This window comes from Ziziphus jujuba, chromosome 8 (genome assembly GCF_031755915.1).
Source record: "Ziziphus jujuba cultivar Dongzao chromosome 8, ASM3175591v1".
NCBI lineage: Eukaryota > Viridiplantae > Streptophyta > Magnoliopsida > Rosales > Rhamnaceae > Ziziphus > Ziziphus jujuba.
Genome location: NC_083386.1, coordinates 29,213,112 through 29,237,285, shown reverse-complemented (window position 1 = coordinate 29,237,285; position 24,174 = coordinate 29,213,112). Strand labels below are relative to the sequence as shown.

The 24,174-nt window shown below is 32.5% G+C and overlaps 2 protein-coding genes across 2 annotated transcripts; one reads left to right on the top strand and one right to left on the bottom strand.

Moving 5' to 3' along the window:
* The first annotated feature begins 13,695 nt into the window (after window positions 1–13,695).
* On the top strand, window positions 13,696–15,199 carry LOC107414919 (uncharacterized). Its single transcript, XM_048470666.2, has one exon. The coding sequence runs from the start codon at window positions 13,910–13,912 to the stop codon at window positions 14,804–14,806; it is 897 nt and encodes a 298-aa protein (XP_048326623.1). The 5' UTR covers window positions 13,696–13,909; the 3' UTR covers window positions 14,807–15,199.
* A 5,334-nt stretch (window positions 15,200–20,533) lies between these two features.
* LOC107414922 (NDR1/HIN1-like protein 26) lies at window positions 20,534–21,958 on the bottom strand. Its single transcript, XM_016023130.4, has one exon. It carries the CDS (start codon window positions 21,811–21,813, stop codon window positions 21,181–21,183), a length of 633 nt encoding a protein of 210 aa, XP_015878616.2. The 5' UTR covers window positions 21,814–21,958; the 3' UTR covers window positions 20,534–21,180.
* Window positions 21,959–24,174: the final 2,216 nt, after the last annotated feature.

Below are 24,174 nucleotides of genomic sequence, written 5' to 3'. Positions count from 1 at the left end.
ATAATACAGTAGGTTAGGGCATGGTGGAGACATCTCAACGAACGGGGACAAAATAGTAGTTGTCGATTTGAGGAGGGGGTGTCAGCCAAGTAAAATATATATATATATAAGAAAAACCTCTTGACAAAAGGGGATTTGAGGTGGGCCACGACCAAAAAAAAAAAAAAAAAAGAAAAAAAAAAGTGCCTTTGGTAATCAGGAAAAAGATAGTGGTCCTTGTTCCAAAGGGTGATTGTAAAGTGTGCAAACATAATTTCCACTTTTGTTGGACATGGATATCCTAAAGGATATATTATAAAGGCCGTGTTTGTTTCACCGGATTGGACAGGATTGTGTCCCAATCCGGTGTTTGGAAGGAACAAATGAAGGAGCGGATAAGTTAGCCGCTACAGTGAAATAATCCCCCGAGAGGGGGATTAAGCTAACCCGGCCTTCCCCCTGGGTCAAATTTCTGTCCGGAGCTCATCGAAGGCATTGGTGGTGTCTCTCGCGTGCCTCTGCCCAGATCCAGCTCCTAATTCATTCGAAACTCTTGTGCTATAAAAAACCACAAACAAAAACACACAAATTGGCTAAAATTACTTTCTTTTTTTCTTTTTTTAACAGGATAAACGCATTATACACATATATATATATATATATATATATATATATATATATATATATATATATATATATATATATATATATATATATATATATCTGTGTTTGAGCATATGCATACCTTGCTGCAGCACCAAGCCCAAATGGAATTGGAGAAAACCACTGCAAACTTTATACTACTAGAGAAACATTACCAAACCATTAATGCAGAAGGGATGGCGAGGCGAAAAAACTGTCCAACGCCATGGAAGAGTTCCACGGAAACTGGACTACGGGTTCTTTCACAAGCAGAAGAGAAATTCATGTACAATCCGAGCAAAATCACGTTCAACCAATTCGAAATACCGATTGCCAATGCACCTCCATGGCTATTCAATCCTGACTTGAAAACCAGGATCCAACAGAGGGGAATATGGAAAAGAAGAGTGGCACAAGAGCTTATGAGCATTGGAATTATCAGGCTTTGCATCTGAAAGTATCTAATAAGTGGTTGAAGAGGAGCATAGGCAAAGAGAGCAGGAACAAGCCAAATTGTGAATTTGCCAGCTTCTTGAGCAATAAGAGGGTCTTGACAGAAGATCTTGATCCTTGTATATATAACTAAATTAATTTATTTATTCATTATTTACTATCATGTATATTGGTTTCCCCAAAATATACATATATAAATATGTGTAAGAGAGAGAGAATATTGTTTGGTTTTTTTTTTTTTTTTTTGGGAGGGTAAATGAGAGAGAGCAAATTGTGTTTGAATGTATAAGTGTAAAAAACAGTATTTCATTGTAGGTGGGGAAGAGAATTAAAATTTGAAACTTAAAGGTCAGTATAAAATAGCTAACCAATGAAAGAGACTAAACCAAAATACCAATTGATATTTTGGTAAATCTACTAATCCTCCTCTCTATTCAGCAACTGACAATTCATTAAATTTAACATGTCCTCTGGTTCAAATCTTATCATAAAAAGGAAAATTATTCCCAGCTATAGAATATGACCTATACATATGATGGTGTCTAATATGTCCTCCTCTTATTCAGCAAGTGTCAATCCATAACATACCCTCTAGATCAATCTTGTCTAAAGTTACATATTAATATTATTTGTGGATGTATACAACAAATTTTGTATATTTTGCATGTATATATAAATATATAAATATATAAATGTACAACTTTAATTAGATGTAATAATTTTTTTTAATATAAATTTAACTTTTAAAATTTTTATTTTTTTAAATTAAAAATATAATTACAAAATAGTCCTATCTAGTCCGATTTGGCACCAAACATGGTACAATTAGTCCATCATTCAGTCTGGAACTATGCCAAACATAGTACTGCACTAATTATCCTGTCCGATCCTATCCGATCCGGACCTATCCGGCGTACCAAACGCCCCCAAAAGGTTTGAATTACTATCCTTACAGGATTAATATTTCAAAGTGAAATCTCAAGGCTCCGCAAGTGGTATTAGAGTCAGCCTAGATAGAGTTATATTTATGCATGAGATAAAAACCTAAGGTGATCAAACTGTGGTGGCCTTTTGATGGTAGATTGTGATGGTGAATTTAAACCCCATGATTGACAAGTTTGATAACACTTGGACAGTGGTGGCCCTTGGGTGGTAGATCGTGATGGTAATTTAAACCTCGTGATTGACAAATTTGATGACACTTGGATGGTAGACCGTGATGGTGAATTTAAACCCCATGATCGATGTTGAAGGTTGAAGTTCCATAGCAATACGAGGTTATGGTGGAGACAAATCGTGATGGAACAAAATAGGATGGTAGATTGTAATGGTGATTTTAAACCCTAATCGCCAAGTTTGATGACACTTGGATAGTAGATCATGACTGTGAATTTAAACCCCATGATCGATGGTGGATTGGGTTGTGGTCGAGACAGATTGTGATGGGGACAACATAAGATTGACAAGTTTGATGACACCTGAATGGTAAACCATGATGTTAAATTTAAACAGCATGATCTACTGTAATCACCAAATTTGATGACACTTGGATAGTAGATCATGATGGTGAATTTAAGCCCCATGATCGATGGTGGGTTGGGTTGTGGTGGAGACAGATTGTGATGGGGACAAAATAGGATTGACAAATTCGATGACTCTTGGATGGTAAACCATGATGGTAAATTTAAACACCATGATCTACTGTTAAAATTCCATAGTAATATGGTGAGGTGGTTATGGTGGAGACAAATCGTGATGGGGACAAAATAGGATGGTTGATCGTAATGGTGAATTTAAACCCCATGATTGACGGTTGACAAAATAATGGTTGTCGATTTAAGAGGGTGCCAACCATGATTGTAGAATGTCCCATATTAGCTGGGTAAAAAGATTTGCATTACTCCTCTATAAGGTTACCTCATATATAGAACAATGATAATAGAGAATGTATTTTACCAATAAATAAATAACGATAGATAATGCTCAATCTATTTTTATGCTCTGCTTTAAATTTGGAGGCTATTGATGCTTTCTTAGTAAGCCATGCATTTTAGTTTTTAGATGAACCCATGATTTTTAGATATAAAGATGAGTGATATACCAATTGAACCAATTTTATTTCACACTTCAGTTTTAAAACATGAATATAACATTATAACAACTGTATAGATGTAATATTTTATCTGTTCTTTAGAGATATTTTGTTAATATTTCATCACTTCCTAGAAAAAAAAAATCAAATAAAACAAAATTATCCTCAATTTTAGTTTTAGTATTTATATGACATATGGCATAAGCATGTATATACATATGTAACATTCCGTCCCGAAGTATGCTGGAATTTTTTTCATATTGACCAAGGTTAACTAGGTTTGACTGTCGTTGACTAATAAAAGTCAAACTTTTGACTTTTTGATTCGGCAAGAATTCTAGGTTAATCGAGGCACCATTATGAAGTACGCATCGATACGAGTCTGTAGACTAGTAGCACATAAAAAACAGAGCTCCGGTTTGAAAGTTATGAGTAAAACAAATTGATGTTCGAACTGTCCAAAAGTGCCGGAGTTGATTTTTTATTTTTGTGAAATTGAGTTTTGACTCATACATGGTTGTGAAGTACTCGTTGATATGAGTTTGTAAACTAACGGCACGTCCGATTCGAACATGTGGTTTTAAAGTTATGGAACTGCAAAATTTTTTAAATACCGTATTATTTTAATATTATTTTTAAACATATAAACCGTATATACCATGTGTAACTTAGTTAATGGTGCCATGTGTCACAATGAGAAAATACCACCTGTCAGCCACAAGTAAATGTTATATTATATTATTTTATATATTATATTATTATGATAAAATTTTATTATTTTAATATTATTATTTATTTATTTTTAATTCTTTTTTTTTCTTTTTCTTTACTTTTCTTTCTTTCCCCATGTGGGAAAACACCGCGGGGGCTCCTCCTTTCTTCGTCCTTCTTCCTCTCCTTCCTTCCCCTTCGTCGACCTTCTCTGTCACTACCTATTTAAATTTTTCCAGCCACCATTAAGAGACACACACTGACACCGGTGAATTCCAGTCGCCGGTGAGCTCGGCCACCAAATTTGGTAGCCGATCGGCCAGTGATGCACCCAGATCGGGCCTCCGTCATTGATGACAGTAAATTTGGCTTTTTCGGCGATCCGAACATCATCCGGCCAAATTGATACTCCTTTCTAATATTTTCGGACCCTCTGAGCTCAATTTTGAGGTCCATTCAGCTCAATTCCTTGTTGTTTGAGAGATATGAGATGTTGAACTTTGACCAAAACTTTCCATCCATTTTCTGAACACCACCGGTTGATTTGAGCCCAACGAAAGTTGGTAACGTATTTCTTGCTTCTTTAACTTTCTATTGGTATCTCATTTGCAAATTATGATACAGTATTTTGAAAGATGTCATTTTTAAACAAAATATTATTATTTTAATAGACTAGTCTGAAAAATGTCTATTTAATATTTAAATAATTATTATTTATATTGTATATGTTAAATTGTGCTGAATTGAATAAATGTGGTTTGAACCATACTTAGTATGAATTGATTTGTAGGTTAAGGAATTAATTATATTAAATTACTAGGATAATATATATATATATATATATGTTTAATTATTTAATTATTTATGAAATTGAATTGTTGTGGAAGAGATTAATTTTATGAGATTATTGTTTAATATTTACTAAATCTATTGTTGATTTAAATGTTGAGATTTTAATATGTAAATAATGCATTATGTGATTTAAATTCCATATGAATTTTTATGCATCTTTTATTATTAATTTGGTGTAAATTAATTTTATGGATTTGAAGGAAATATTTAATTAAAAGATAATTAAAATGTATTTATGTGTTTAATAATTATGTATACTAGGATTTGGTACTCTGGTGATAGGAATTGAAATATTTAATCTAATGTATTTGATGATGGATTACAAGAGAACATGAAATTTTATAAAACTGGTAAGAGTGTACGATTTTATTATATTTTATCAAAATTCTATATTTTATAATATTATAAAATATTTTTATCGGTTTTCGATGCACCATATACGTACCGGTGTTTTGTAGTTGTGGATGTGATTAGCGTGCAAGTTGTAATGTCTCCCGTGAGTTGCCATCAGACCGAGGGCAGATAAGTTTGATATTGGCCATAGCCGCCCCCCTCCATAGCCGGATGACGGTTTAAGCAGCTGTCCGGTGGGACGCCACGCGATCATATGCTGGTTTCTTTCTTTAACCTCTCCGTCAGACGGTGCTTTGAGACTCTGGAAACTGTAGGACACCACTGGTATATAGTATGTGCATCAAGTATCTTTTGTATATATATATATATATATTATATTTGTATAGATCATACCGTACAGGCACAGCGATCCGATGTGATCCATGAAAAGCTAGCCTTGTAGCTATGTTGCCTACGAGTCCAGGGGATTGGACTGCCAATCTAGACAACCATCCCGGACTGTATTGGTAGCAGCGTGTCGGCAACAGCTAGAATCATGGATTGCATAGCATGTTGAAGGATATCGTTTATACCCCTGATACGAGTGTATATTTCATAATATATTTTGAATTTAAAATATTATTTGACCTCATACTATTCTATCTTCTAACATTATACTTAATTGCTTTTATTGTTATTACTATTATTAATATTATTCTCGTTATTAATAGTACAATTATTATTTATCAGAATTATGTTTACAATTATTTTCATTATTATTAATATTATCATCATCATCATCATCATCATCATCATCATCATTATTATTATTTTTATTATTGTCATTATTTATTTTCATTTTATTATTATTATTGTGATTTTTATACTGTAGCGTTGAACAAGGATCACAACCAACGGTTGAGCAATATGGCTATCAGGCAAGTATGATAGTCTTTTGGCAAGTGATAGTCACCGGGTGAGTATGACAGCCCTTGGATAGGTGTGGTTATATGATAGTCTTTGGGCACGTGGGATGACTATTGATAGCCTCGGACAAGTTATGTTAATATCATTATTAGTATTAAATGGTTGATATTATTATTATTGTTGATATAGCGGTTAATTTATCTTTCTTTCTATATTACACATTGGTATATTTTTAAAACGATGTGAAATGTATTTGAGATTTGCAGCACTAAGTGGGTGATGTGGGCGGTCATGAACTTATGATGGTATATTTTGGTTGCTTACTTAGTAAATTATTTCTGTTGTATATATATATTTTATATCTAATTTGTTATCAAAGTGCTGCCATTTGTGGAATTTATTTGTAGTAAGGTGTGATGGATAAGGTAGTAGTATATAGGAGTGCATTTTCGTGCAGGTAAATTTTGGGCATGTTTTACCCTTAGAGGAGATGCTGTCAGATTTTCCATAGAACGGTTCGGTAGGATCTCCATGGGATCAGGATTTGTCTAGGATTCTGAAAAAGAATTTTGGATGGGTCCTGACACATATGTATGTAGATTTAATATGCTGACTCTAGCACCTACATCAACACAGCCCATATACCATGAATTTCTACCTTGCAATGTTTTATCTAATGTTTATGGATATTAATAATAGTCTTGCACGTAGATCTAACCTTGTAACGTAATATCTATGGTGGTTGACTTTCTAATGTATTTTATATAATTCGGAATCATGTTGTTAAATATATCTTTTCTCTTCAAAGAATTGGTTTTAATTGAATTTTGCAAAGGAGCAATATGCTAATTCAAAACATGTAACGTGAAAAAGTCGAATTCAATAGCCAAGGTCAATGAAACATGCCTGCCTAAGTCAATGGACAGCCAAGCCAATCTCTCAAAACACTTGGGCAAAAAAGTATTATTAATTGATATCACACAAATTTGCTTAAATTGGAAAAATCCTTTTCATTCTTTAATTTACTCATCTAAAATCCAGTCCTCTAACTCATTAAGTTTGAAAGTTTAATTGATCAATAAAGTTAGCTTTGGTATTTCATAAAAAAAATTGAAAAAAAAAAAAAGGTTAGCTTTGGTATTGAAAATTAAAGTTGAAATAACGAGGATTATTCATCATTTTTAAAGGTAACAAAATACAAAGTCAATGAGACAATCACTTGTGGGTATAAAGAAACACGGTTCTGTACATTGCCAACCTATACCTACCTGGTATATTTTGCATATTAATTTGCTTGGTTTTCGAGTACGTAGTTGCACAACTTGTTTACAAGACCTTAAAAAATGTACCCCATGCGAAAAAAGTAATCATTAATTAAGAGGTGTTAGTACTTTGTCGACTTGGTCAATTTTTTTTTTCCATTGCAAGTATTACCAAACCACTACCTATTGGTAGCTAGCATACTCAAATTGCAAATTAGAGGTTTCTCTATAAATATCATTCATTTGGGTCTCTTTCCCATAATTTGTTTCTAACTGGTCCCATTTTAAATTTAATTTGGTCCATGGGTTTTCCCCTGTTTAGTAGTAGCTTTAGAATATTGCTCAGATTCTTCAAACTTACCTTTCAAAACCTCATGCTAGAACATGCAAAAGACAACACCATCATCTTCGTTCTCTACCATCATCTCCATCTACTCATCAAATCATGTACATGTTATTATTCATCCAAACTTGAAAGTATCCATGATAATTATGATGATCTGCCTGATCAGGAGCGAGTTCCTGTTTCCACTCTGTCGCTGCTGTCACTTCCGGTTTTCCCCACAAATATTGATTCCTTGGAGTTGGAGAAGCAAATTCCGGCGATGACTTACTGTTTGTTTCTCGAGAAAACAGGCATGGATAACGATCAAGAGGAGAAGTGCGTTTGCATAGTTTGCATGAATTGCATAAAGAGAAATCATGAAGTTAGAATGCTCTGTAATTGTAGCCATGTGTTTCATAAGGAGTGTATAGATGGCTGGATTGGTGAGGGCAAAAGAACATGTCCTCTTTGCAGATCAAAGTTGTTGCTCCATGGAGAAGAAGAAGATGATCATAAAAATGATCAGGTTGGATTTGGAGGCGATTTATGGAGAATGGAAGAGATGCTTTCCCTGTTTGGTGATGATTTTCTCATGGGTCATTGAACTAACAAGCTATTTATTTATTAATTATTAGTTGGTGAAAACTGCCAACATTCATCCAATCTGTGCATTCAACAAATGCAGTTAAATTAATTAGCTTTTTCAGATTTCATATGTATCTTTGAATTTCTCTGTATGCTACTTAATTGGTGGCAGCTGATCAATATATACAAGTTTTTATTTGATATATTTCTCAAAAAGGAAGAAAAGAAAAAAAAGAAGTGTGTATATATATATATATGTTATTAATAATAGAGAGTTGCTGCAAAAAGGATTGGTGCACATATCTTGGAGTGCACCATCAACTACCGTTTCTTTTCTCTGTTACATGCATTGGCACCTTTTAAAAAAAAAAAAAAAAAAAGGCAAAACATTTACTGAATCTGCACCACCACGTGGGCTTCACAAATTAAAAGCGCTAAAAGCAAGATCCGTTTTCGAGAAAAAATAAATAAATAAACAAAAACAGCAATTTGCCACAACAATTTCTCTCTCTCTCCCACCCATCATTTTACCATTGGCTCTGAATATGATCAGATTGAGTGGAAAAGTCTCAAAAGCCTTCGGTTTATGAGGTTTGATAATCTTCCAGAACTAAAGGTGCTTCCCGAGGGGCTTCAACATGTTACCCCCTTTGAAGAACTCAAGATTTGGCATTGTGCCATAGAGAGTCTTCAGCATATTGACAAATTTGGACACCTTAAAAGACTTGGAATTTCAGTGTGCCCTCATTTGACATCACTGCCTAATGCAATAAAGTACCTCAACTTAGAGACACTGGAGATTGAGGATTCTCCCCTCTTATTGCAACGCTGCCAAAAAGGAAGTGATGCAGATTGGGAGAAGATTGAAGAATTGAAAATATTCTACTCTAATGTGCTTTTACTCTTTTTTTATGGTAATAAAAGGAGCTTTTCTTTTCTTCCTTTATTGGCAGACACTCCGCAGTATAAGATTGTTATCCTCAACATATGTAGTATTTAATTCTATGGAATAACTGTGTTTGAGTTCAATGTTTTTTTATTTTCATAGTTCTTCAATCACCGTTTAATTGAAATGGTAGAATGATGGGCGGAAGAGAGAGAGAAATCGCTGTCAGAAATTGCTGTTTTTGTTTATTTATTTATTTTTTCTTGAAAATGGATCCTGCTTTTAATTTGTGAAGCCCATGTGGTGGTGCAGGTTCGGTAAATGTTTTACCTCTTTTTTTTTTTTTTTTTAATTTAGAAAAGGTGCCAACACACCTAACAGAGAAAAGAAATGGCAATTGATGGTGCACTCCAATACATGCACACCGGTCCTCTCTGCAGCAACTCTCATTAATAATAATGTCAAAATGGATGAAGAAGAACTTTTGTTTTTTGATATTTTTAAATGAAGAATAATTAATGGATGTTGAAGAGTTTGTTTTAGAAAATTTATTTACCTAAAAGTTAGGAAGATATGTAATATAAAAATAGGATTTATCAACTTGTTAATAATAAAATGATTATAAATTTAAAATAATGATATTTCCTTGATTTTTAGACTTCTCTATTTAGATTAGAAACTTTTGATAAATTACAAAACAAATTTAACCTTAAATATCAATTACCACATTATTTTTAATTTTAAAAGGGCATTTTAATTAGTACATATAATTATTTTTGGCATGTTTAATATATATAAATATTTAAGAGGGACCCTGGCTATCTTGGGCTTGAGGCCACTGCATCCTTACAGCCAGCATTGGCCACGACCAGGGAAGCAAATATCGTCTAGACGGTGGAAATGTTGGCGACAGTTTCCGTTATCGACTGCGTTCGACACCGACCCGGGGGGGGAGGGGGGGAAGTTTCTTGCACGCGTGTCATCGACTTGTCACCGGAATCAATGGAAGTCGACGGAATCATCCATTGTCAGTGAAGATTTCAGGTTTTGGGTGGATAACGTGGAAAGACCGGCCGGTTGTCGACGGGAGAAGGTGGAAATTTCTAGGATATGTCGGCCGGACTGGTTGAGTGTGTTTGTGTTGATTTGTGTGTTTTTGGTTTGTGGTAATCAGCCGGAAGGGAAAAGAACTGAAGGGGGGAAGAGATGGGAGGATACACAAAGAGAAGAGAAGAGAAGAGAAGAGAAAGAGGAGAGTGCCGTTGGGAATTTTGTTGTTTGTTTGTTTTTTTTTTTTTTTTTTTTGTGTTATTGGCTTTAAAAAAAAAAAACTATGATGTAAGGGTTGAGATCGGCTGAGAATGGAGAAGTTTGAAAAGATGGCCGGCCGAGAAGAGAGAATAGGGGAAAGAGAGGGCCGACCGGTAGGGAGAACTGAAGGGGAGAAGAGATGGGGGGATACATAGAGAAAAGAGAAGAGAAGAGAAGGGAGAGGGCCAAAATTGAGAATTTTGTTTTTTTTTTTTTTTTGGGTTGTTATTGGCTTTTAAAAAAAAAAAAAAGTGAATGAAAGTGTGAGGGCCAAAATTGAGGAAATAAAATGTGAATGATAATGCATGAATGAATGTGCAGTGCAGAAATGATTGATTGTTTTGATTTTTTTTCAAAATATTAATCGAGTAGGATATTGAAAGTATAGGAAAAAAATTTGAAATGAAAAAAATAATAAGTTTACAGCTGTGAATTCACATGTTTGACTGAAAAAGTAAAGTGATGGAAAGAAAAAAATCACGAGAAAATTACAGAAACAAATAATACAATGAGAGAATTGCGGGGAGAAATAATAAAATAAAATTATTACAAGCAAGTACGTTGCTGTCTTTTTTTTTTTTTTTTTGAATTTTAAAAGTACAAACATTCACGAGACAACTTATTTTTTAGTAGTTTATAATTTTGAAGAGGTAAGAAAATGAGTGTAGTATAAAAATAAGTGTATAGCAAATTAGGGGTTTATATTTTTTAATGGTTTATTATATTAATTATCTCATATATAAAAAATTATATTTGAAATTAAAAATTTATAGTTTCCGTAACTTTATCGATATTTCCATCGATATTTTTGTAAAATCAAACCTTCAAAATTTTCATCGACATTAATATTTTCTTCACTGGCCACGACTATGTTTCTTTTTGTCTTTTCATTTGCCCTTTTTCAGATAGCAAAATATTGATCTCAGGACAATCTCAACCATTACTGAGGTTCAAGGCAAAAATTATTCTAAAGTCTTTTATCAAATATTGCTCTAGACTCATAATTAATCATTTATGTATACAAATCAATTTAATCAAATAAATTTTTAAATACATTAGAGATTGCACATCAATTAAAACACACAGATAGTTTATTTTTATATAATGAACTGTAGTATAATGGGAAATTCATAAACATGAATTCTAGAAAATAAAAAATGTATGCTATAACAACGAAGCATATAAATTTATTAAATAAATAATAACTAAATTAATTAATATGAGCAAAATATAAATCGAAACAAAAACTAATAACTAATAAAATTAATTGCTCTTAGAGGGTTTGGATTTAAATTTTATAAATTTTATAGAATGCGTGAGCAAGATTAAAAAAATTTACATATAAATTTTTTTTTTTGGGCTAATAATTTACATATAAATGTTAGTGAAATAAAAAGAGACTAGAGGTGCATGAGAAAACTCTTGAACAAAAAAGTTTAACATTTCCTTTTATATTAATAAAATATTAAAACTTAATATAGATATAGAAAATAATTAACGAATTTAATAGTTCTTTTAAAGAAATTAATAATTAATTGATGTTATTTCCACAAAATAAAACATAATTATGGTTATAAGCAGTATATGAAAGTCAAGATTAATATGTTTCCACGAAGAAAAGTTATTCTATCAAGCTTAATATGTTTCCACGAAGAAAAGTTATTCTATCTTATTTATTAAATTAAAATTGTTAAATATGTATGTAAGCTAATATATAATATTTTTAAATTTCAACATAGCATTTTTTTATATTTTTTGTTTCCAAAAACCTCACTTGGCGATGGGCATAGGCCTTAGTGGCCTATGCTGGCGTGATTGACCTCACAATAAAGAAGGGCTTAATACTGTATCATATTATTTTCGTTCAAGCAAAAACAAATGCATGGATTAACAGCGCTACTAATTAATACTTTATGTTTTTGCTGGCTACGTGTCCACGATCCAATTCAAATGAGTCCCTTTAAGGAACCAAAATCTCAAACTAAAAATTAACTGGAAAAAAAACAGACTTGTGTTAATTTCGCTCTCTTCTCCTCTTTTTATATGGATTTTTTTTGATAACATAATATATGATATTTTTTCTAAAACGGGAAAAAAAAAAAAAAAAGTAAGCTTCTATGTAAGCCCCACCGAAAAGGCAAACTATGTAAGTATCTTTAACAATAATTGTAGATTATTGTTTGTGTAGTATAAAAATTGATTTTATTTTATTTTTTTTAATGATAATATATAGAAGACTATAAGTCTATTAATTAATTATATAATTTTATTTAAGCAAAAAAAATTACATAATTTTATTAAATTTTTTTGTTTTTTAAAAAAAATGACTTTTTAAGGAAAAATTTTCTTTTAAAAAAATTTCACAATCTCTTACAAAATCTCCAAAAATAGAGAATAACTTTGACAGTGTAATATTTATTTTTTTTCTTGCCATGTTAGCTTAATAGTATATTTAAACAGATTCATTGAAAAATATTTTGATTAAATGATTATGTATTTATTTTAATATAGCAAAAAAAAATCTAGTAATAAATAAAATTATTAGAGATATTTTAAAAACACTTATATTTAATACAAGCACTAGCCACTTCAATGACCCAATTTAATTTTAAGTAACTGTTCCACGACTTAACTAAGAGCTATAAGTTTGACAATATAATAAGTTTGTAAATATCCTATATAATCGATTAAACAGTGGTTGAAGATGAAACATCATAATTTTTTTCCATCCTCAAAATATACAAAATTATTTTGTAATATCTTTAATTTTCTTAATTCTTTAATTGTTATTCATTTGTAGTCTACAAGAGTTTGTTATTTGTCTTATCAATTTGAATTATTACTTTTCTTGATAAAATGGATTTGAATTAGTACTAATGTTATTGTCAATGTGATAAGACTTTTTGGTGGCTTTGCCCTTGAACTTGTACGTTTGTTACTGTTCATTCACCAACAAAAAATAAAAAATAAAAAAAATTGTACGTTATTATTATTCTTTTTTTTGGTAATAAACTTGTATGGTATTTCATTGCCAAGTTGTACATACATTTCAACCAAATGTATAGGATTAGATAAGCTTAAAGACAAAGATATATATTACCATCCAAGTTAATTTATTTTTCCTTGGTAATTCTTCTTATATTCATAATGTAAAGCAATTCCTTTTTCTTCAAAAAATAACTTTAAAAAAAAAAAAAAAAAAAAAAAAAAAAAGGATCCACGCCCAACATTCTGGACCTTTGAAACCTAGCCCATTATTTGGAGCCCAAAAATCTTGGCATCCTCAAGAACCATGCCTTGGAATAAAATACAGAATATCTGACCCCAAACAAACTTTCAATGAAAATCTAATCCCAAACAAGCCTCAAATTCCCACATCTTATTTCTCGAAATCTTCCCCCCAAATAAAAAAAAAAAAAAGGAAAAAAAAAGAAAAGAAAACCCTAGCCCACAAAATCAAAACTTTATTCTGCTTCTTCGTTCTCCAATTTTTCCTTGATTTATATTCACAATGGACATCCCTCTCAAAGACCCAACTTTGATTTGGCAGCATGAGACTATTTGCAGCAGCAAAAAGATTCCTTTTCGCCATTGACATGTCACCAACGCCGCCACACCACCACCCAATCATCAACGGCCACGACAGTTTCTCAACCCTGCCTGATCTCTTCATCACGGCCATCTCCGTATGCTTCCTCTTCTCTTCATCCACCAGACCTTTCCTCTCCAGGACTAATTTGATCTCTTTCCCTCTCTGCCCTCGTCGATTTCTCAAAATCCCCACCATGTCCCGCCGCAATCCCCACCGTCAATTCGCTTCGCCGCAGTCTCTCTCCGAATGGCTCAAACCCCGATTGCCCTCCGATTCTTTTGCCTCTTGGGGTGTCAAACCCGGCACCAAAAACGTCCACAATCTCTGGCTTGAGCTATCGGAAGGTGAAACCTCTCTCGCCGATTCAGCCCCTCCGGTTCGAACGGTCCAAGTCGTCACCGTCCGAATAATCGGGAAAGATAATCGGGTTTTGATCGAATCCCACCAAGAGCTATCGGATGGTAGTGTGAGGAATCGGGGCCGACCTTTATCGGAGAAGATGAAGCCCGTTGAAGACCTTGAATCGGCGGTGATTCGGGCGGTTCGGGAAGAGCTAGGTTCCATAATGAAGGGTTCGGGTTTCGATGATTCCGGTGATGTTGACATTGTGAAGGTGGTTCAGGGATCGTATAGAAAGAAAGTGGAGGAGCGGAATTCGGTGTCGTATCCGGGTCTTCCGGCTTGTTATATATTGCATTCGGTGGACGCTTGCGTGGAGGGTTTGCCGGACGGAGATTTTTGCACGGAGGAGGAGGAGGAGTATAGAAATTGTGAAACTTCTGGGGTTGCCAATGAAGCTGTGTCTGTAAAGAAGCATTTTTGGAAATGGGTTAGTGCCGATTCGCTTGAATCATGATGATGTGGGTCGGTTATATATATATATATATATATATATATATATTTTCAGTTTTGAGCTGCTGTTAATTTTAGAGCATACGAGAAAGATTATTGATGCTTTTTTTTTTTTTTTTTTCTCTTTTTTGGCGGGTTCAATTTTGTAATTGTGTGTTAGTTATATAAATGTGGGTTTTACTTGCTTTCAGATAAAGTAAATATTTAGAGACTCTGTTTCTGGTCATTCTTACACTTAGTCATGATTTTTATATTGAAGATTAAGATGGGGCAGTTATATAGGTAGCATTTGAGTGGGAAAATATGTAAATTTCTTGTGTTGAAATGTTGGTGACCTTGGTTGTCCAAATTGATGAACCTTCTCAATAATGGAGCCATTTGAAGTTGTCTTGATTCATATTTCATACTTAGATGCTTTGTTTTTATGTTTTTGGTTATTCAAATTATGTTTGTATTTCTGGACATGACACTTGTGGTTGTGAGTTATTGATGAAGCTTGTGTATATTTTGGATAAGCCTTTTCGAAGGATAGGTTTGGCCCTTTATTGTTTTCAAGTTTTATTAAATTGTGGTATGGTGTTTTTGCTTCGTTCTTTTGAGTTCCAGTTTTAGGGAGACAGATTGGGTTGCTTGAACAAAGAAAGATGTATGTGTATTGCTTTTTGCCAGAGAAGAAGGTGCTAGTCAAAAAGCAAGTAGCAAGGCAAACTAGTTTTTTGTTTTTTTGTTATGCCAAAATCCAAATCCATCAATTCTTCATTAGATAATTAAATTAGGGAATTATGGGTTTTGGAATTGAATTAAAGTTGTTAAATGAAATTAGGGATTTTGCTATTGAATTATAATTTTTTTTTTTTGGGGTAAATATTGAATTAGAGTTTTTTTTTTTTTTTTTTTTTTTTTTACACTTTTGCCGAATGATAACATGTAATAATTAACTTATTGATTTGCATTAAATTTCATTTAAATGTCCACTTAATTCATATTTTTATTATATTTATCTTTATAATGACTAGTCATACTATTCATAAGTAGGTTTCGTTCACTTAACAAAACTTAGTTGGTCATCTGGTTATATGATAGAAAAGCATTTTGTGGCTTTTGAAACCCAATCGAAATTGAAGGGGTATTGCTTGGTCGGTTCTGGCTTTGGACCAACAAAGTAAAAATAATAATATAATAATAATAGTAATAAATTCAATTTATTTGGGAGATGTTTTTTTGTTTGGTTTGTTCGGTTATTCAATTTTCATTTTTTCCGATATTATTTGTAAAATAATAATAAATACATAATATATAAAAATCTATATTTATAATTATTCTGTGAGTTCGATTAACCATCGACACCGGTATACCTCCATTTTTATCGATTCTCTTAACCAATCGGTTGTCATCTGTTTTCGGTTCAGTTAGGTGTGGATGATTAGTTTGCCAATTTTCTCATTAAAATGTACACCCCTAATCTTACCGGTTGGTAACAAGTTATGGAATACTTTATGCATTTAGCATCGTCCATTTATCATTATGTAATGAGGAAATCAAATTTTAAAGCATTATTCCGATTCTATTTATCCATATTTATCCTAAAATAATGATGGATGATAATAAAAATAGGGTTTGAACTGTGTGCAATAACTATATATATATATATATATATTTTTTTTTTTGTTTAAAAAAAAAGAACTGTGCTGGATCAAGCAAGAAAATATTATAATTTTAGGATGGTGAGATGGAACATCTATAAGAGGATTCTCTGGTGTGCGGAAAAATTAATTTTTTGCTTAAAAGATCAGTTGGAGATTTTACTAGGAGTGTACTTTAGAAATCAAAGTTTAAAAAAATAAATAAAACTAAAATTATAATATATAAAACTAGAAGTAAAATATATGCATTTTTTTTTTGTAGTATATGACAAAATTATGTATAATAAATTAAAAAAATACATATAAAAATGTTTTTTTATATTTTGTGAATAATAATTTATTATGATATGGAAAATTTTAAAATAGAATAATACAAATATATTATAAAAATAATGCATAGTAAGATTGGTTAAACAAATTATCAATATTATTTATCTTTGACAATAAAAAAAACTGACATAATAACATTGAACAACTATCTATATATCTATATATCTATATTTGTTATTTTTAATTAATTCTAACAACAACAACAATAATAATAATGAGACATAATAACATTAAACAAATGTCTCTTTCTCTCTCTATATAGTTATTTTTAATTAATTCTAACATTTTAACCAAAAATTCATGAGATTATACTAGCAAATTATCTATGAGAAAACTTCATATTAGATTAATGATTTTGTGTAATAATAATGTAAATAATATATTTACATTATTATTTTGATAAATAAAACTAAAGTTGGGAATAAAACTATCATATTGTTAATAACTTTAAACTTGTTTTGTTTTTGGACATATTGATTATTAAAATTTGAAATTACATAAATTATTAACTTAATCAATTATAAATTTAATTAAGATAGAAAACTCATTCTATAGAAATAAATTCCTGAATTATAGCTTTAAAGTAAATATAAAATTTGTTAAATATAATTAATTTTTAAATGTTTATTCAAAATTTTTTTGGATATATTTATTTTTGAGGAGTAAATCCTTTTTTATTATTATTTTTATAAAAAATTATACTATAATATTAAGGAAATGGAGGCTAGTCTTCATGCAGTTCTGCCCCCGGTTTCGAGGGTGTTAGATGTGATTTATTAGATAATTCATTTTTGTCACACGTGGTTATATTGAATCTAAAAAGTTTAATTGAGTTTCACATTCTCATACAGTAGAAAATATATTTTGGATTGATCAGACCAGAACCAAATTATATGACAAGATTGACGGTTCAAAATTAGCCACATTTGAATTAATCCAGTAAAAAGAGAATTTTACATAACGTAATGTTTCAGAGTTTGGATGAAGTCTCTTCAAGTAGATTGAGAATATTTAAATGACTTAATGGTTCAAACTTCAAAGTTTGAATGGCATCTTCAAGTAGATTGATATTAATCTGTGAATTTTCTTAAATGTCAAATGTATTATTGATTATGTAGTAGCTTTATTTGTTTAAGCAGCTGCAATTCATCAAGGATACATCAATTGATGCATAGAGAAAAAAGTTTATTCTGAAAGCTATATGGGTTTTATGCCCCTTTGGCATGATTGTCTAAAATATATATCAAGATATTAATACTTTGATTGAAGGAAGTGAAATTATAAACCATGGTATTGGGCTTCTTCTCAGAGTGAGGAAGAATATAAGAATAAATGTGAAGGACATCATGGTTAAATTCTGAACTAGAAGTAAAGGACTATGTGTTAATATTATTTTTCATGCAGTTTCATTACCATCTGATTGAATGGATCATGAATAATTAGAAAGCGCTGAGAAGTTCTGGACATTTATATTATGGCAATTTCTGTTCTGTTGGCTGCAAAATCTTGTGTTATTGTTGCAGTTCTAATTGCAAATATTATCTTCGATATAGCGATTGAGCATTTTGGATCCATCCAGATTTGAATTTCTTGCGGGGTCTGCTTGATATATTTCCTTTTGCTTCGGATGATTTAGAAGCTCAAAGTGCAATATGGAAAATCATGAAGAAATATTTGGCATCGTAGGTGCTTTATTTATGCTTTTGCTTTTCTAGTTAATGAAGTCCACGAATACCCTAATGTGTTCCTAATGTTTGTGACTTGGATCCTTCTTTGTACATCTTTTTGATTCTCCCTCAACATTTAAAATTAAGTTTAGCTTTCTTTTCCACTGCTAACAATTTTTTTCATGTTTTTATTGGATGTGCAATCTTTAATCCTGTTATAGTGTGCAGCCTTAACCTCAGGAACGTATCTATTTTATCATTTCTTGGATATTCCAGACGCGTGACCCTGACCCATGTTCTTGCTCTTTTGTTGTGTCACATCGAAGCAGCAGTATTGAGGAAAAACCGATACCCTTTTATTTTATATTCATTTTAGCTAATTGAAAGTTTTATATAAAGTTGAATAGCCTGATGAAAATGGAAAGAATACTACAATAAAGCCTTATTTTTCTCTCATGTTGATCCCGTTTGGGTTTAGACGGTTCAGTTTCTAAAAGTTTGTTTGGCTTGTGAAAGAGGGAGACATGGAAAAAGTTTGGCTGAAAAAGCCCTTCCTTGCTTTATCAAAAGTGAGACTAGTAGTTGTGGCTCCTGCTGGCCGTTTAGACTTACCAAACTAGATACTAATAATTTCTACCCCTTGATTCCTTGAGTTTTTAAAACATTTGTAATGTGTTATGTAAGTTGAGACACACAAACAAGGACAATTGGGTTGCTTAATTGATTGACAATCAATAGCACCTTTAGAACTTGCTTGGCTAAGAAGGTTTTGACTGAATTAAAAGTCTGTTTAGCATTTTATTACAGCACTTATTGCCTGCTTTTCAACACTGCAAACCATTTGGAAGTTCGTCCTTGACATGTTTGTAATTCTTTTAGTTTCTTTAGTTGTTTTTAGAACTAAATCAGGAGTTTTTTAACTTGTAAAAAGTGTTTTAGTTTTATTTATTTATTTATTTATTCATTTTTTTCTTGTAGGAAAAGAACCTTTTAACGGTTTGAAATTGAATTTGGCTTCACTTGTCTAACTTGGACTTTGTTATGTTATTTTTGGTGAATCGGCCTTTGTTTATGTTGGTTGGAATTTTTTAAGGCACTCTATTCTTGATAGTGGGGTTCCTTCTACCCAACTGTTACTTTTTGAATAAAGGGAAGTTAATTTGGACTAAACTAAGTATCGGGAATGAAAAAATATGGAGGCTTTTGTTTTGGGTAAGCTTTGGAAATCGAAGAGACTCTTCTTTCTTGGGTTATGCTGTGGTCCGAGACTGAATGTAGCTAACCTTCATTCGCAAAATCATGTTCTTCGAGTGTTTAATTGATTTGAAATTACAAGTCTTGGATTTCACCGATGAAGAGGTTTATTGAATGTGGGGCTGAATATACCGTAAACTTGAAAACCTTGTGGTTTTCTCTGGCTCTCAGCTACTAAGTTTGTGGGGACATTTCGGGTTAGGAAACAGTTTTCAAATCCTCATAAAGTGAACTTGCTTTTGAAATTTGTGGCAGTAGATTTTCCTATCTCTTTCTTTTTTGCCCTTTTGCTTTTTAAGGAGATAATTGAAAGCATTTTTTGTCTTTTCTCATAAAAAAATTTTAATAGATGTATTTTCTTTTTTTCTTTTTTCTTTTTCATTTGAAAAAAAGGCTGCGTTAACCAACAGGAAGTGGTAGTCACAATCTCCAAACCAAATTACTAAAATTGTTTGCTATTTGAAAGAAGCATCAAGTTAAGTAAATAAGATAAATCAAACAGGAGGTCCTTGGTTGTTATGTTGTTTATTTTCTTGCCTTGATTCCCCTTAGAACCCTGCAAATTTTGTTTGCAAGGAAACTTTAAGATTAATTTTGAATTAAAATAGGCTGTACCAAAATAGGCTGTACGGCCATGAGTAGAACTTGGTTAACAATCATGGATGATCTGAAAATTTTCCAATAGAAAATATATCTTATTCTGAATCATTCCCTCCATTACAGAATCCAGATTTTCCGAAAATCAGAACAATTTTCTTTGTATATTCAATTTCATTCCCAACAATATTCTTTGCATATTCAATTTCATTCTCGGTATGGCTTAAAGCAGGCAAAAGATAAAAAGAAGAATAAAGATTCATCATATATAATAACAAAAGCTTATAATCAGCGACTGAGACTGTACATAGGGGACAATACTCCATTAAGTCCATCATTATTAAAGGCATGCAAAGGATTCAACTGTAAATTTGAAGATTCCTTAGCCAGGAAAAGCAGCCGATTTTTCCTTCCTTTTTTTCTCTTTCTTCTCTCTTTGGAATCTTAACTCATGATTACCTCTCTGTCAGTTAAAAAAATCTTTTCTTTTCTCTTCCTTGCCCATCAAAATAAATCCTCCAACACTCTCAAAATTAAACCCACTAAAGAAAGGAACAAGAAAACCCTCTCATCTTTTTCTCTTTTCCTAGTATCTAATCTACACACCATCACATGCAAAGCAAAATTCCAAGTCAGAATGATATAAAAATTCGAACAAAGGAAACAAAGATATGTATAGGATCAAAATCAATATCCAAACAAGCTTTCCTTTTTTTTCTTTTTTTCTTTTTTTTTTTTTTTTGGCCCCCTCTTTTTTTCCATTACCACTTACAATTGATACTTTATGACCTATATATAAAATTAATTTACAAAAACACTTACTCTGCTACCATCCAATCCAAAACCAAAGAAAGAAACCCATTCAAGTATTAAATATCTTAGCGCTTTCAAATGGAGGTAGAACATTCAGTCCCTTGCCTGGAAATCAGAGGTCCAGTTGGAATGGTAGGACCGAAAGCCATAACAGCAACACAGTTCACATTCAATCTGTATCTTCCAGAGACCCAAGTTCCAACCTTCCATCTAATCCTTCCATTAACTCTGAGATTCAAAACCAGTCTACCAGCAGTCTGATCACGACCCACTTCATAACCAAAAGAAGGAGCAACAGGCAAACCGGAACCAACCAAAGAAGCTGTTAACAGATTGCTATCTTGATGGCCTTGGTAAAATGGAGGCAGCGAGCTATACATAGTAATCTGCTGTCCTTTGTAAGCTGCATAGACTTGCAGGTCGTCATAGTAAATGCCTACTTTCTGATTCGGGTTCTTTGAAAGAAGAGTGAGTTGGATGGAGGAGTTGAGCAGGTGAGAGCCTGAGAGGTTAAGCTGGTAGATGTCAACTTCTTTCAGAGAGAATTGGGGTTTTGAAGGGTGTAGGATAAGCCAAATTAGGAATATCAATGCTAGAATTGAGGTTAAGAGTACAGAGAAGCCAAAGAAGAGCTTCTTGTAGAGCTTGTCAACGTTGAAACCTTGTTTGCCACAGTGTTTTGGAGATTTTGTATAGAATTGAGACATTTGCACAGAGAGAGAGAGAGAGAGAGAGAGAGAGAGAGAGAGGAAGAGGAGAAGAGAGAAGAGAAGAGAAAGGAGGTTTACAAGGCTATGAAAGAAAGGAGGTTGATAGGGGGTTATATACAAGGAGCAGAGAAAGCAGCAATTATTTCCCTTCTATTATGTGCTTTTGAAAAGGAAGTGGGTTCTTAAGATATTTGATTGTAAGCTTGTGGAATTCACTTTTAATTCACGAGGGTGTAAACCAAATTACTTGTTCTGAGTAAATCATGCATATAAGCCGTTAGATTGGTAGACCATCTCTTGATATTGACTAAGTCTCATATGCTCCACATTGTTGTTGATCCAGCGCATCACATAGGGTTATGTGCCTTGTGGAAAAAGATAGATAAAAGTGGCGAGTTGGTGCGGGACGAGTTTAGCCTTTTTTTCAAAAGCAAATGAGCTTGCTACTCCTTCTTAATAATAAATTGACTAGCATTTATAAAATAAATAAATAAATAAATAAGTTTTTTCATGCATGAATAGTTAAAAAGAGTTGCAAGGACGTCAAAACATACAAAGAGATCGATGAGGATCTGATTTGTTGTTAAAGTCCACAAAGATAGCTAATAAAATCAAATTGCTTTCTTTCATTTAAGATGTTGATGTCATGCTTCCAAACTATTTCAACAGGCCCTTATGTTTTTTTGGTAATAACAACGAGCCCTTATGTTGATTTCAAAAACTATTCGGTTTCTTTGCTTTGATCATAGCACTTTCACTTCTAACTGTAACTTGGTTAATTTCATTTCAGAGATTATGATCAATAGTACTATAGGTGTGTGATAAAATTTACAAGTAGTAGAAATTTCATTTCCAATCTGTACAAAATTCCAAAGTTTTTATTTCCTTTTCCGAATGTTTTGTTAATCTTCAAGCAGCGTGTGGTTATGCACCAACTCTTTGTAGCAACATAAAGAATGAAAATTATAAGCCAGGAATGGATATAATTTGAGATTTTTTTTTTTTTTTTGGTGTGCGTGTGTGGATATAATTTGAGATTGTTGCTCATGTTCTTTCACTTTCACTTTCAGTTCTTCTTTTTTTTTTTTTTTTTTTTTTTTTGGGGGGGGGGGGGGGGGGGGGGTGGGGTGGTGGTGGTGGTTTACAAGGGAGGAAGAGACTTCAGTTCTATTTTCATTACTATTCAGAACAGACAAAGACAAATAGCATAGTGGGTTAATAATAGATCAATCAAGAAGCAAATGCTATCAAAAGGCCTGATGTGCATGGTGGTACCGCCTGTGTTTCCAGCTGTTACCATGGAAATTGTTACAGACGGAAAACATGTAGGGTCAACCATCATTCAGTGGGTCCCAAGGTCCAATACTATTATTTTAATAAGCCTCTTTCCAAAATCTTTAATATGCATGCACTTTCATGTATCTTTTATACAAGGAAAGAGCCATAAAACGAAATAGCTTTAAAATAGTAGTTTTATACACGCAACTGGGTGTTTCAAAAATGCTTTTATGGTATAAAAGAACAAAATTGAATTATGCAAAACCATGATGATTGAAGTATAGAGAAAGAGAGGATCTGCGGGATATTTTCTTTCTTAGCCTGAATTAGAGATTGGGCGAGATTTTTATGGAATAATTTAACGGAAAAGTAAGCTTTTAAAAGGTCCAAAGGAGATAGAGTGATTAGTCAAAAAAATATGGTGCACAATGGCCAAGTGAAATTGTGGAAACTCCCATCTTCGGTATGTCTCTGCCTTGTTTATTGTAAATGCTAAATGGTAATTTAACAGTGATTAGACATTAAAAAATGTTTAATCGTGGTTTAATTTATTATATAAAAAGATGCAATTTTTCAAGTTTTGTTGGGCTGGGCCTTGAATTTATTGAGCTCTGCAACAAAAGGGGTACAAAACGAGAGAGAGCATGGAGAATCTGTTAAAAAAAAAAAAACAGCTTTTAGGAAACCACCGGGAATCATCCTAGTATGTCTTATATGGCCGTTACTTTTAAGTTAAGAAAAGGGTTATTTTTAAGTCAAAAACTCTTAGTTGGGAAAAACATTAGAAACACACAATCTCAGCCATTTGATTTGCTTACACTTTCAAAGTTGAGTAAAAATTTAATGGGCCATCCATCTTGGATGCGTGCCACGTGGACCACTGTTCTTGGTTGATAACAGCCTCACAGCCATGTTGGTGTTGTATTTGATGAAAGAGGCATTGGTTGGGACTTGGGACCCTCACCCCTTGGATGTGCAAGAGAATATTACAAAGCCCCAGCAGAGTAAAAGGCAGAGAGTTCGAAAATAATGAGTGGCTGTTGTTTTTCTTTTCTTTTGCTTTTCGAAGGCTTTTTCAGC